The sequence below is a fragment of the Strix aluco genome, chromosome 1, assembly GCF_031877795.1.
Source record: "Strix aluco isolate bStrAlu1 chromosome 1, bStrAlu1.hap1, whole genome shotgun sequence".
NCBI classification, from domain to species: Eukaryota; Metazoa; Chordata; class Aves; order Strigiformes; family Strigidae; genus Strix; species Strix aluco.
In genome coordinates, this window is record NC_133931.1 from 21,850,941 (window position 1) to 21,866,080 (window position 15,140).

At 40.7% G+C, this 15,140-nt stretch overlaps 1 protein-coding gene across 30 annotated transcripts in view; it reads right to left on the minus strand.

The window, feature by feature from the left end:
• Positions 1-15,140, minus strand: part of RIMS2 (regulating synaptic membrane exocytosis 2) — a 500,381-nt gene that overhangs the window by 17,631 nt on the left and 467,610 nt on the right. Inside the window, exon 1 of one of the 30 annotated variants that reach the window (XM_074814237.1) lies at positions 3,119-3,413. The exons of the other annotated variants lie outside the window; for them this stretch is intronic. Coding sequence (XP_074670338.1) covers positions 3,119-3,248 — 130 coding nt within the window. The 5' untranslated portion in view covers positions 3,249-3,413. Of the gene's footprint in view, positions 1-3,118; positions 3,414-15,140 lie in introns of those variants that run through there. 30 annotated transcript variants of the gene reach the window in all.

Sequence of the window (15,140 nt, forward strand, 5' to 3'; positions counted from 1 at the left end):
AGCATTATTTGATGCCAATTCTCACTTTACTATGCAGGCTGTACACTTTATCATCAATGAATCTAACAAAAAAATGCAAAAGATACTCTTTAACAACTTTGATACTTTGATAACATATGTAATTTGCTCTGGTACCGTATGACATGTTAGTTCTGTGTGTGCACATGCACACATGCCAGAAATAAATTGATGATGAAAAAAAAGATTTTTCAATACCTTTTACTAGACACAGCCAAGTATAACTCCTTTAAAAATAATGAATGTAAACAAACTTGAAGGGCTTGTCTAACTGATCAGCAAGTAGGAAATGCTAGCGTGAACAGCAGTTCCCTGTGCTGCAAACCTGGCCAATCATGGCAAATTCAGGCCTACCTATGGCAAGTTCAAGGCTACCAACTGGAAAACTGCAGCCTTTCCACAGCCTGTTTCCTCACTACATTACAGCTTGGATGCCAGGGCTTAAGAAGTCTCCTTCTTTAATCACCTAACAATCAAATGGATGTTCTCAATCATCATGTTCAAAAACAGTTTCTAAAATTATTAATACACTGTATTGAATTACTTTTCAGTTGCTTCTGAACTTGACAGTACCGATATTCTTTCATACCCAAAGATATACCTACAAACCAGTGTATTCATTTCAGCAGTTACATGAACAAAAGTCTTCAAGAAAGTATCACAAATAAATGCCCCAACAGGTCAGGGAAATGTAAAAGCACCCCTCCAGCAGGTTATCTTTTTTTAACCTACCCATCATATGCAGAAATAACTACATCTTGAGGATGAATAACTTACAAAGTGGATTTAACATCTATCTTTTTAGATTAAACTAACTGTAAAAAAGCATTAAGTACATGAACATGGGAATGCATGTACAGCACTCACTTAGGACACTGGTGGTACATAAATATAATTGCATAGAAGCACTCAGAAGAAGCAAATTTCAATTTGAGTGCAGAGGTGACTTGTCATCAAAAAAACCCATTAAATTTTTTTCTTTCTAATCTCATTGAGAGCACTCAGGAGAAGAGTCTAGCTGTCATGCCTGTCACCTCCTCAGTAACCTGGTATGTTTGAAATCTCAGGTAGCAGAAACTCAGCTCCATAAAAACTGCACAGCAATTATATCTCTACTTGTTCATTGAAATTACATGAAATGCTTTTTCAAGTGCAGCCTACATCTAAATAGGATAACATGAATCAACACAACATGTAAAAAAATCAGTATACATTCTTTTAACACTTCTTTAAATAACTTAAATAACTTGCCAGCGCAAACTAAATAAATCATTAAAATTACCCTTAAATTAACAGATCTTACTTTACTGACTTTCATATATTTCATATTTTTTAAACCAGTGAACAGTTTTAAACATACACAGATGTCAACTGAGGAGTGTTTCCTAGAGAAGAAAACAGACCAGAAAAAAAACCCAAACCACTGATTTCTCACAGGATTAATGCAATTATTGTAACTAATAAACAGGACTGAAAAGACAACTATTCTGGAATGATAGAGAAAAAATCTTTAAAGAATACCTAAGCATGTTTAGCATAATTTATGCTCAGTGTTTTAAAAATGAGTGTTTTCAGCCATAGTGTTTATAGCATGTCAAAAGATTAAAAAATGTCCTCTGAAGCCTACCCCGCAGTCTACTGGCAATATTTTGCAGTTCACTTCATTGTTCAAGGCAGGGAGCCGATGAGAGTACTGAAAGACAGCATATTTCGCTCCAGGGAGCAGCTCCCTCTTTTTGCTCCCTCTTTTTTACAGAAAGGGGCAAACTGGCCTGAGTAGGTAGGGTCGAGGGGAAATGTGAGGGATCGCACCTTGTCATACACATCAGAAAAGGAAAGATGCTTTGGAGAAGAGACTTCAGGGACTGTTGCACATTAAAAGATAAATCAAGACGTGTGAAGATTGGGGACAAACGCTTGCCACTCAACTCTGGGCCTGAGATGTGGAAGGTGCCTGCTTATGCAGGTATTTTAAATACACATTATGAATGGTGTACATACAGAGTTGATACATGTTTGTCTAGCAGCACTAGACAAATATATTATTGTAATTTGATATTGCTCAAATCTATTGAAGGTGCAATATGCTCCATTAATCTTAATGAAATTAAAAATCTTGAATTAGTTCTGATAAACTCTGGGAAGACCATCAGTTCATTCTGTATGTAAGCATATTTAAACACACCAGATTATTTTCTTTACAAAACCAGTATTTTCAAAACAAACTCATGAAACACAGGTTCTGTCCCGGGCAGGGTGTGGTGCCATGCTTAACTGTACATGTACATTTGTTACACACACTCCGAATAGTAACTGGAACTTTTTATTTTCAGGTTTTTTGATAGCTAGCTTAGGTTTTGGTCGTCTTTTTTTTTTTTTTTTTTTTTTTTTCTCCCCACAGTGATACAGAAAATCCGTTTCGTTTCCTTCCTTTGTTATGTAAAGTTCTGGTCCTGCAACAAATACATAGAAATTACACACGCACTTTGCTAGTGGGACTTACTTTTATGTGTAGAGATTAACTGTGAGTGAGACCTGTAAGGTCTACTGGTACGCACAGCCTTCCACCTACACTGCCATTCCTAAGAAAAAGTTAAACAGGGCCACCATTTAATTGTTCAGATCTGGCATTCTTTGTAAATGATGTTGTATTAACGGACAAGGGATACCTGACCAAGCCCATGTAATGTCAGAAAACCACCCATGAGGAAGTGGTGTTTGTTTTCCTTTATGAATGAGCACAAAATGTAAAGACCCTCTACCCCATTTTTTTTTCCAACATAACTACAGCTCAGCCAATAACTTCATTTCCAGTGTGATGATAAACATCATCTCTTCAATCACACCCCATCTCCAGCTACAAGCAGGCACCTCTCAACACAAGTAACTCTCCGGGAGCCGCGTCCCCGCACCGAGCTCCGCGCTCCGCGCCGCCGCCGCGGCGGGGACCGGAGCGCCCGACCCCCGGCCCCTCCCGGCGCGGAGCCACTGCCGGGTCCGCCCCGGCCCCGGGAACGACCCCGAGCCCCCCGCGGGACCGCGGGCGGGGACCCCACCCCGCGCACACCTGCGCCCGCCGGCCCCGGCCCCGGCCCCTCACCTCCGTCCTCCTCCTCCAGGGAGTTCATGCAGGGGAAGTAGACCGCCAGCGCCTCGAAGGAGGCGGAGAGGCTGCTCCGGCTCTGCGACCGCTGCATGGTGCGACCGCCGGCCGCCGTCTGCCGGCCCATCTTGGCCGAGCGGCACCCGCCTTTGGCGCGGTACAAGAAGCGCGGCGTCTTGGCGGCGGGCGGCGCGGAGCGGCGCGGAGCGGGGGCAGCGGCGGAGCGGTGCGGAAGGGAGCGGAGCTCTCCACGGGCGCTCCGTGCCGCGGAGAGGGGCGGGGGGCTGAGGGTGGCGGGGAGCGCGGAGCGGGCTGCGCGGCGCGGAGCTCCGCTGTGCCCGGCTCTGCCCCGGCTCTGCCCCGGCTCTGCCCCGGCTCTGCCCCGGCTCTGCCCCGGCTCTGCCCCGGCTCTGCCCCGCTGCCTCCGCCGGCGCCGCTCCTCACGGCGGGGCGGGCCCGCCGGAGCCAGGACGGGGCCGCCTACCAGGGGGTGAGCCGTCACCCGGCGGCGTAAGTCACCGGGACGGGCGGGGGGCGGGGGGGGGACGGCGCCCGTCGTGCGAGGCTCGCCGGCGGGGCGGCCCGGCCGCGGGCTGCTGTAAATATCGACCGCTCCGGAGGCAGGACCGGGAAACGGCGCCAGCCGAGAGCGACGGCCCGTCCCGCAGGCACCGCCCGCAAACTTTGTTCCTCCCCGCCCGGTCCCCGCTGGGCCGAGGGGCGGCCCCAGCGCGGCAGGAGGCGGGAGGGGCGCGGTGGGGCCGGCCGGGGCCCGAGAGAGACGCGGAGGAGGGGGAGAAGGCGGTGGGAGGGGTGGCCCCACGCTTCGCCAAGGCGTGGAGAGCGCCTCGACGGCACCCGGGGCAGCTCAGGCTGGTTGGTGACCGCCACCAGCGGCCGCGGCCGGCGTGACAGACCCGCACCCGACAGGTGGTGCTTGTGTGGAGAAGCAGTGAAACACTGAGTCACAGAAGGGCTAAGGGGGGAAGGGACCAACCCCCCTGCTCCAGCAGGGCCACCTAGAGCCGGGACCGTGTCCAGACGGCTTTGAGTATCCCCAAGGATCGAGACTCCACAGCCTCTTTGGGCAACCTGTACTCGGTTCTTCACCTCACAGTGAAGAGGCTTTTCCTGGTCTTCAGAGGGGGCCTCCTGTGTTTCAGTTTATGGCCATTACGTCTCCTGTCCATAGCCCAGCAATTGGTGAGTTACCAGCCCCACAAGCCGCAGGCAAATCCTTCACCTCTCCTCTACTTCAAGCCAAGCTGTTTTTCTCTAAAGCACACCTGCCTCCTTAGCAAATGTGGGTGTACCTTTCCTGAATTCACAGAATTTGCTCATAGCTACAACACATCATTTTTACTATTTCATATTTACATATTTACTATTTTTCTATTCAATTTTATTTCCATGTCCTCCTCACCACTATTTAACATTACCTTTCCCTTCTGTTTATCCAGTATGTTATATTAATGGAGTGTATAGCATTTGGCGACCTTCCCCCACAAATGATAAGAAACGAAAGCATTCGAAACCATCATTAAAAAGAGCTACAAGCTACTCTAGCAGTCTTTTGCAGTAGCAATAACTTACTCCACTATAGTTCATGTCAGTGCAAAAGCAGTATCAAACCTTGCACATGGCTGTTGTTCTCCTACTGGGCTTTTAAACAGTAATGATAGTAAATGTGATTTTTTTTTTTTTTCAGTTTTCTTTCAAAGGTCTTTAAATCCCCTGAAATGATGGTAAATTATATTTAGGGTTTGATCAAACAAACAGAATGCCAGTTTGAAGCCAGCTGAAACTCTTCATGAAGAACATGCATAGAGTCACACACCTAGAGCATATTTTGTTGAGTTGATGTTTCAAAAGGAATATTTGTGCCTGGATAAAAATAAGAGATTGTAAAGAGCCAACACTATTACTCTCATGCTTTGTTAAGGAATGGAAACTAATCAGAAATTCAGCACTCAGGGATGGAACCCATCATCACTAGATTCACAGGGAAACAGTGAGTTTTGAGAGCTGTTTTTACAATATGCACAGTATTTTCATTTCTAGATGACTGTAGTATTCCTAATAAAACATGTTTCATGTGACACCATAGGCACTTGGTATAAACATCATCTTTTCAATCACACCCCGTTCTCCAGCTACTATTATGTTTTACAACGACATAAATCTTCTTTTCCTCTGCACTAGCTATAAATGATGTCCAGGGCAACTTGTCTAGGCTTTGACATCTTTTAGATGTCTCATTCAGATCATAGGCCAAAATGTGTATTTAGTTGGTCATTCTACACAAGTTCATGTTTGGCTGCATGCCAAAGGTTGTCACCTTCCAACATATCTGGGACTCTTTGCTGGTTATCAAGAAGGTGAGCTGCTGGGACAGACAAGACACTTTCCCCGTATGCCACAGGGTATGCCCATGGGCAGGCCATGATCACAGAGACCTGCTGAGCCACTCCGGTTTGAGATGGACACCTGGTTAGCCTGCAACACCTCTAGCACTTTCTCAAAAATCACTCTTTGCATTTGTACACGTGCTACATCACATTAAAGTATATTCAAGTTGCAGAGTGAACTTTTTACTCTAAAAAGATGTTACCCAAAGACTATAAATCAAACAGCTCTAAAATAAATTATGATTATGATAGTAATAATAATAAATCTCTAATATGCAATTATCATGTAATTGGCAAAACCCAATAAAACATGTTGAAGTAATCGCTAAAGATACTTTAAAAGACTTGGTGACTGTAGAATTTTCTATCTATAAACACTAAAGCAAACTTCCTTCAACGTTTTTATCAGTGTAAGATATGGCAGAAAAGTAAACGTCTGTGGCTTGATTAAATAATAATTCATTACTGCTATTCAGAAGTTGGAAGCAAAAAAAAAGGTTAATGTTCATTACATTTCATCTGAACTATCGGTAACTTTCATAAAAACAGCAGAATAAAACTGAAAAAGATGTTGAGGGTGCAGAGAAAGGCAAAACAACAGTTGGATGACTTGGAGAAATGTGCAAAAATAGAGGCAAACTGTAGAATAAAGCATCTGATTTTGTAACATCTGTTTAATCTACTTTCACTCCCATTTATAGATACTCCTTTTGTAAGTACTACCTTTAGAAGTATCCCTTGTAGAAGAAGTAACACCTGCTTAGGAGCCAGCAAGCTTTCAAGCAGTCTGCTCTTGTTTTCTTTCCCAAGTAAGAGGGTAAGCACCTCCGCCACCTCCCCTGAACTCTGACCTCAGCAGAAACTGGGAGTCCCCCTCTGACACAGAGGCCTGCCATCCTGCCGTGAGATGGCCTTTGCAGGGGTGGTCATCACGCTGCACCAAACAAGACACTAATGGGGCACTTTTTTGGTGATGTGTGGCCTCACTGTGCATTTGGCTGGGCCCTGAAGGCTGGGCCACAATGTCGGAGCCCCCACGTCAGTCAGCCCCTCAGCGCTAAACAAGACCTAGCAGTCTAACAAGTTGATGTTTTTGCTAATATTGCACCATATATAAGAAAACCTGTTACTGTCATTGATATAATCAGCTTCTACCAAGAAAATCACTTTAAATACTACACAATCTGCAGTCAAATCCAAATCACCCCAAACAGAGGTTGTAATACATAACACCTATTCAGCAAATCTGTAACAAATCACTGGATCGTGATCCCATCCAAGCTTCCTCAATATGCTTCTCTCTCCTGATTTTCTTTCTTTAAAATAAAGGTTTAAAGGGAAGAATGAAAACAGAGACAAAAAACTGAGAAGAAAGCCATAAATTGTGGGGATTCTGAGATTTGGGGATGCTGTCCTCGAACAGTTGCTAATGCTTGCATTACATAAATGATCTAATCGATGGCAATCTAGACACATGCCTTGACTGCAGAAAACAAGATTACTACCCTGATATTGAAAACATCCCCCAGTTTTTTTGCTGATTTTTAAAATTTTAACGGCTACTCATTGATTTGTGTCACCAGTTGCAAATGAATCAAATTCCTGTTAAAGGAAGTGCATCCACAAACTCCCATCTCAATGCTAAATATCAAGAAAAACCATGAGACTTCAAGGTATCATATTTCTTTAACATTTTCTGATAGTTTGCTGAAAGAACAGTGCGTTGTAAGAATCCAGGTCAAACAGAACAAGGTCAAACATCTGCTATAAATGTATGTACTGTCCTGAGGCAATTCTATTTGTAGAGTTGGATATATTATAAAATATTTTGGTGGCTCATCTACCGAACTAGGAAAGCAATTGCTTACTAGTTGCATTCCCTGAAAATTACTAAAAAATGTCATGCAACATGAATTTGTGGCACTGGATCTTCAGTGCCAACCTGCTCTAAATACAGCCAGCCAATAATGAGATTCTGAATTTAATAAATGTATATTTCTCTTTTTATATAGATACACTATGTGTGGTAATTTAAAAAAAAAATCAAAATTAAGGTATTCTCCATATTTTTCCATGTTTAGACTGTAACTGGTGTATTCAGTAAGCATGCTCCAAGTAAACACAAATTAATAGACTTTAAATGGAGATGCTTCAGAAAAATAATGATTTGATGATACCTTCACAAAAACATACCTTTTTCCTGGGGGAAAAAAAAAAAAAGGAAAGAAGTTTCTTTACATCCTATTGCTACTTCTGCGTACTGAACCCGGAGGTCATAATTTCCTGGACTTGAATAATGCAAAATTATCTGTGTAGATGATTTTTTTATTATTGTCTATATGATGGATCAATTCTTAAAGCCTGCTCCGATGCCTGAACAGAAGATAAAAGCACACATTGCCATAAACAAGTTCGTAAGGCCTTGTGCACATTTTGGAGAGGATTCTCCAGTGCAGACACTATAGAAAGGTGATCTAAAGTTTCTGAACACCCCCTTTTAAACCTGCAGTTAAGGAAGATATTCTGGGAATGGGACTGAAAAGGAGTTATTGCCCTTTTCTTTGTCACCTTTTCTGCTCTTCTGTCAATCATTGCCTACAGATTTATTTTGTTTGCTACAGAGGGATTTATTTACATCATGGTTCTCGTCAGAAAAGACCATTCAGCTGCCTAGCTTTTTACACAGGTTAATTATCTTTAACTTGCACTACACCTATCAACTATTAGGCACAAAGTATTATAAGTATAATTCAAACTCTAATGAATTTCCACTTATGAGAAATCTTTGTGCAATGTGGCACTACAAGAAGGGCAAATGGTTTTCTCTTACAATGTGAGGGACAGTTCCTCACACCTCCCACTGAGGCGCAGTCCAGACTGTTTTATTTAACTGAGTTTTGGCCTCCTCTCATACCCTCAGCTTTCACTAAGCCAAATGAGCCAACACACATCAACAGAGAAGAAACACTCGATAAACATCAAGGGCTCCAGAAAAAGAGTTAACTGAATTATCCCCCTCTCCATAAAATAACCCAGTTTGAAACCCCAGCATTTATCTAATTCAAGGAAGACAGAAAAGGGAAAATAAATACTAGCATTATTTGGAGGAAATGTTATTCTCCAAATAAGTTATTATTCAAGGAATTTCCACTGATTTGTCCAGGTTAAGTATCACTGGGATATAAGACTACAATTTTTACTGAATTAATCTTTTTTTTTTTTTTCTCTTTTTGAAAAGCTAAAACAATACACTGAAAAAATCATTAAAAGTACTGCCCAGTCAGTGTAAAACAGGGTTTATGTATGAAAACTTGTAACATGTAGTAACAAACATGTAGTAACAAGCTGTTACTTACTGTAATTTGCTGAGTGTTAGGACTGTGCTGGCTGTCCCCATGCCTACAAAGCGGGGCATGTGCCAATTCCAGCCAAGCACTTGGAAGGCGAAGAAAGCTAGAAGGTCATAAGTCATCACAAAGTAATGGCTTTTTTTACTGTTTCCCATCATGTAACAATTCACTATTCTTGCCTTAGTATTTTTTTGACCATGACTAAAATGATCATGAACTCCATCCTAGGGCAATGGCTCCCAATCCACGCAGCACTAACCTTCCGTGGTCCTCTACTCTTCTTGAAGTTTCATGACATTCCTATATTGTTTCTATGCCCAGGTAAGTTTTCTAAATTCTATTTTTTTCAAATCAATACATTCTGGATTTTCTAAGCATTCCCTGCTAAGCAGTCACGGATAATGCAGCCATGCTTTTCTGTCTGCTAAAATGGTAACAGGAAATTTTTCCATTCTCCCAATTTTTCTGGCATTTTCTACTGTAAGGTCAAGTCCACCCCAAGTATCAAGCTAGGTACATAGTACAGATTTCTTCCAAAATAGCTTTGCTGACTGATACAGCTGTTCTGGAAGAATTCCCTAGTTGCTAGTGCAGTTATATCAGCAAAACAGAATTCTCCTAGAACTGCTTATTTTGCATGCCCACATTAGGACTTATTTTGCTGGTACCCAATTCCTGTATTCCTACACTGGAAAAATGCTCCCACTGTTCCCATCACCTTAACAGTCTGTGCTAGTAGAACTCTACCTGTAAGTAATTTATCCCTTGTAGGGATCATTTCAAAGTCTTGCACATTTTCAGAGGATACAGATTTGAGCTGAAAGAAACTGTTTTCATTATGTCTCTTCCAAAACCACAGATTTCAATTTCTGAAAATGAAATTGGGAAATTTTAACGTAAAAAAATTTTTAAAAGGTAGAAATGGAAAAGTAGTAAGATTTTTCTTCCTGGAAACATAGGATGCTTTCAGATCCATGGAGATACCAGTTTCAGTTTCTTAAACAACATAATAGGATTGCTTGTCTTGCAGTTGGTATTCTCTTCTGTATTATGCCTTCTTTAATGAACATGAAGGAAATCTGTAAAAATAAGTCTCTCTTTTGCTTTAATGCTAATATTAGTCACATGTGAAACCTCTTTGTTCTTATTTAAATGAAATATATTTAACTTTCCCCTCCAATGTTTATGATAAAACCACAAAACCAAAATAAAGGCATATTTTTTCCAAATAACAAAGAGAATTGTTAATGGACTAGCATGCAGCAATGCAGTATAGCTAGCTCACAAGTAACTGAGAGGTCAGAATTGGAGAAGAAAACCTTTACACAGCTGAGTATTTCTGTTTCAATTAAAATAATTTCACACTTCCGTGATCACAAAGCAATCTGCAAACCACAAGGTGTCTTAGAGCTCAGCAAAATATATTACTTCATAATGCTTCCTCAGGGTGACAAACAAAGAGCACAGAAATAAAAATGTATGTGCTCTTCTAAGGAAAAACTGTTTTTGAGAAAGAAACTCCCAGGAAACAATATCAAGCTGTAAAATAACCAAACCCAAGTGTTTTGTTTTGATTTTTAAATTGTACATGGAGGCTATCTGCTCTCTCTGTTTAGATCCTGATCCACCTTTTTGTCTCTGAGAGTAACCTCTATATTTCATCAGACCCATCAACTTAGAAACAACCTGCAGTTATTCACGTGTACTCTCGAATCTTATTATTTCAGCTGCCTGTGTACTCCACTGAAGGTTTCAAAAATGTCTTAGACAAGGGTAATGTAATTAGTTCCTGAAACTGTAACTTCATGAAACATGATTTTTTCCCTCTATAATTTAGTCTTCACTACAGAAGGGACAAAACCTGTGCAGAACTACTGGCACTTAGGCAACCTGTGGAGCACGCTGTACTACACCATGAATGCACCCAGTCAATGCACCTGGGTTGATGCAGCAGTCTGCTCATGTTACTAAGAAGATATACTGTGGAAAAGCACCCTATGGTATTTATGCTTGTATTTTTCCAGAAAAAAAGTACAAAAACAACACTACTGAGATGAAATGTGTTTTGCAAACATGTGAAAATGACAAATGAAAACAACAGGATGGAAAACAAGGTATGTACCTGTCACACACTGTTCTGTGCACGCAAGGACTGCCATGTCTAGAGGGTACATGGTTTGCTGAGGACATTGCCACCACAATGCAGGTCTGGTTCGATGTGTTTGCCATATAAGAGTATTACATTATCATCAAGTGGTGAAAGCTTTGCTGAGTCCAAATGTCAGCATTGTAAAGACATATTTGTCTTGCAAGTCTGTAACGTAATTTTGACATAACCTATAAAAGGTTAATGTATATTAAACAGGGATGATTTTGAAAGTTCTGTGCCTATTAGGTTATCTGTTTTTCTTGTGACAACAGACTACACTTATTTGAAACACTGTGTGCCACAGTCCTGTGCATTATTTCAGTGCAGAACAACCAAACAGTGGTTTTCTGAGGCTTCTGCTATGCAAAGCTCTACAGAGACTTACCACATCTGTTTTGTAAATCATGCTTCTTTCAAATTGCCTGCACTGTGTAGTCCACAGGTAACCAGCTCCACTCGTCAACCAGCCTAGCTTCCACTTACATCCTTATGGCTAGTACTACAGGTGGGAATCTCTGAATGCCTGAAAGTACCGGAACGTCAGTGGAAGCCACACCATTTTAACGAGGTCATCAATTTAACTTCTTAAGGATGCAAATATATGTGGTGTGAATACTTTAAGTCTCATTAAGTCTTACTGAGGATTTTACAAGGGGACCATATTTAGAGAATTCAATTCACTAATGAAACACCTTGATTTTAATGGTCAACTCTAAACTCACTGACTAGAATATGAGTCACTTGGTAAGCACTGGGATCCACCCAGAAATAACAATAAAAAATACTCTCCAAGCAAAGTCTAAATGATTGAAAGACATATTTTTATCTACTGATGTCATGTTTAACTGACAAAATCACAAATTTTAGTTTTATTTTGTAAATTTTCACACTGCTTGTGTTTCTGGCAGAGGAATGTGTGCTGTTGTCATTACACTGCTCTCATTTCCATGGAGTTTGAGTCATAGCAGTCTCTTCAGCCATGATCACACAATCAACAAATCCCAAAGTGCCATTACTGATTAAAAACAATTTGATTTTTCTCTTTCATTTGCTTTTATTCTGGTAATCCAAAGCTATGTCTACATGAGTAAATACAATATCAACACACATTCTGATACACTGATGGGAACTAGATCATTTTACTGCTACAATTTTAGAAGGGTCTCTAGCACAGTATTGGCTTGAAGTTCTAGAGCACCTCCAATAAAGTCGTGGTTCAGGAGTTAAAATAGGCCAGAAATCACTTCCAAAAGGCTATTTTGGAGGGTAGGAGAATATCACAGTATGGATTTGGGTAACTGTGGCACTGGCCAACTGGACTCAGTGCCAGAGAACAATCCTGTGTGTTTTAATGCTGTCATACAGCAGAAACCTGTTGCTCTCAGATATGACACTACTACAGATTTAAACTGCCAGGCAGAAATTGGATTGCAGGTACAAAATAAGAAGTTAGCTTGCCAAACAACTTATTTGGCTTCGGAATCACTCTGCTACAAATAACTTATGAAATAAGTTAGCTGTTTGAAAGCCAGTTAGCCGTGCTATCACTTTATTAATGAGTTTATGTGATTCAAAACACTGTATATGAAGTTTTAATTGATGCGTATAACCTGGAACTCTTAGAAACTTTTCACTCACATAGGATTACATGTAAGGCCTCACTGGACATCTGTTCACAATTTCATATCTAAATATTGAGAATAACAGACAGAGAGCAGTAAAATTCCACAGACTAGTATGCTATTACTATTACTGTTGTTACTACTAGTAGTAGTACTAGCTAATATTGATTACAGACCAGATGTGCTGATATAAATTTGGCCCCATGCATGACCTGTGATGGATCTTGCTGAACAACTTTAGCTTCTTTACCTACATTGGCCTTTAAGAAATAAAATTTACTTCTCCAGCTAGTAAGGTATCCCATCCAAGATGATCTAAAAATATTTTAGAATATTTGGAAATATTTTCCAAAGCTCACTCAGATATGTGTTTCAGTATCTTTCAGGTATAATTTAGTCTGTCACCTGAAGTGTAAATGATTGAAAATAAAAGAGGTGAGAGAGATACCATTGATGTCAGCATCAAGCCACTTTTGTTCATCTACAAACCCAGCCCTGATCATGGGGCTGTGAAAAAATGTTCACAATTTTGATAAATTTTCCTAGGATTATATTTGCTATTTGTCTATATTTCAAAATGTTGGTCCTTTATCTTCAGCTGGCTACTTTTTGTTGTCATATTTAGTCAACATTTGCATAATGATAATGCTAGAAGACCAAGAAAGCTTGGACCTGAGTATAGAAGATGCTGTATGAACTCATAGTTTGAGTTTTTGCTCAAAGGAGTTTACAGTCTGAAAGGCACTGCAGATAAAAACCACAGGCTGCAGAATAGAAAGAAACGGCACCAAATTTACACCGTCCCCAGTAAGTCAGCAGCAAAAACTTCCTGCCGTCTGGATAATCTCCATCAGCATACAATATTTCAAACGTATTAGCAAATAACATCCTTCTAATCTTTGCCTACCTATATATATTAAGAGATAGTTTGTGTCTATTTCCATTTCACTAGTGTAGATTCAGACTGGATTACTGAAGTGAGGACTATGATTTCCTCAGTGAAAAGGAAAGTGAAATGTGTGCCCTTTTCTTTATCTCCTTGTATTAGCTATTTTAAATAAAAAACAGCACCCGTATAATTCTAATAAAGAGTCATCCATTCAACAGTACGAAATCCAGTAATTGCATTCTTTTTCAAGGGTCTCTGCAGTCCACATTGCTAGTGGAAAGTGACTCACCTAAGTGCAAAGGTGTTTCTCTGGGTTAGAGAAGAAAAGAGAGTCTCTAACTAAAAAGAAAGAAAGAAAAAGATCTGACTGGTTCAATGCTGTGCAACATAATGTGTTTACTTACGCAGCACAACTGAGCTGCCCCAACTTGGGCACTGGAAACTACATCAGTGCTGGGTTTGGCCAGACTAAATAGTTTTGCAGAATATGTCACTTGTTTGTCTGGAGTCAGCTCAGGTATTTGTGACCCTGCTATGCTGTGTGGCACTAGCACGCACCAAGATTCATCTTATTTTACTTCTGCGTATTAAAAGTAGGAGTCTAGTTTAAGCCAGCTCCCTCTGTAGTCAATGGACAACAATTTGAAACAATCTGATTGTAGCAGATTGCAATGCCAGAGTACCAACTATGGCAAATGAATGCATTTTCAGTCCTGGAGAAGTTAACAGCCAATGTTAACTGAAAATAGAAAACCTACGGACTCAATTAAGAACTACATACAGCCACAAAAATAATAGAACCAAACCTAGGAGATGACAGAATCACAAATGACCGATACTGCTGGGGACTGTCAGCTATGTAAAAGATGTTCTCAAACCTTTTTGGACCAGTATAGTAAAGACACATCAAGTTTTGAACTCAACAGAGCGCACACTGGTACAACATACAACTTCTTCTGACTCACCCACCCAGAAGCCCATGGGCCAATTTACGGATAGATCAAATAGGCAGGTTGTCTCCCACCTCCCAGTGCAGATGGAGATGCCTAGCTATGCTATGACTCCTCCTTCATAGTACACGCTTGTGTGTCTGTCTATATGCACAGGTGTATTTATATTCATACACAAAAAATACACACGCATATATAAAAAATGCTATCTTGTATTTAGTCACGCACACTTGTGTCCTTATTGTATTTTAATGGGTTTATACTCAGAAAGTGTAGGAGTTGATGATGGACTGAAAAAAGCAATCAGGATGACAGCCAATCTGGTTGCCATATCTGACAGACAACGTATATTTAATTTGAAATAATCTTATATATAAATGATATGTTAAACATAACCCCTAAATAATCAATATAACTAAGTTTTTATAAAAAAAATATTTGATTGTTAAATCTTTCTCCATAAATTTCAGCTGAATAGTAAATAAACTATTTTGCAGAGGAGCTGAGAAACTCTCCCTCCCAGTTCTGTTGGAGGGATCTGTCAGGAACTCTGGATTCTCAGAACCCTAAAAGTCAAGCCAATAATTCTTTACTTATTTCTTCCCCCCCTACCCTGCTCCTTTTGTTTCAGAAACAGAATAAAATAGATGC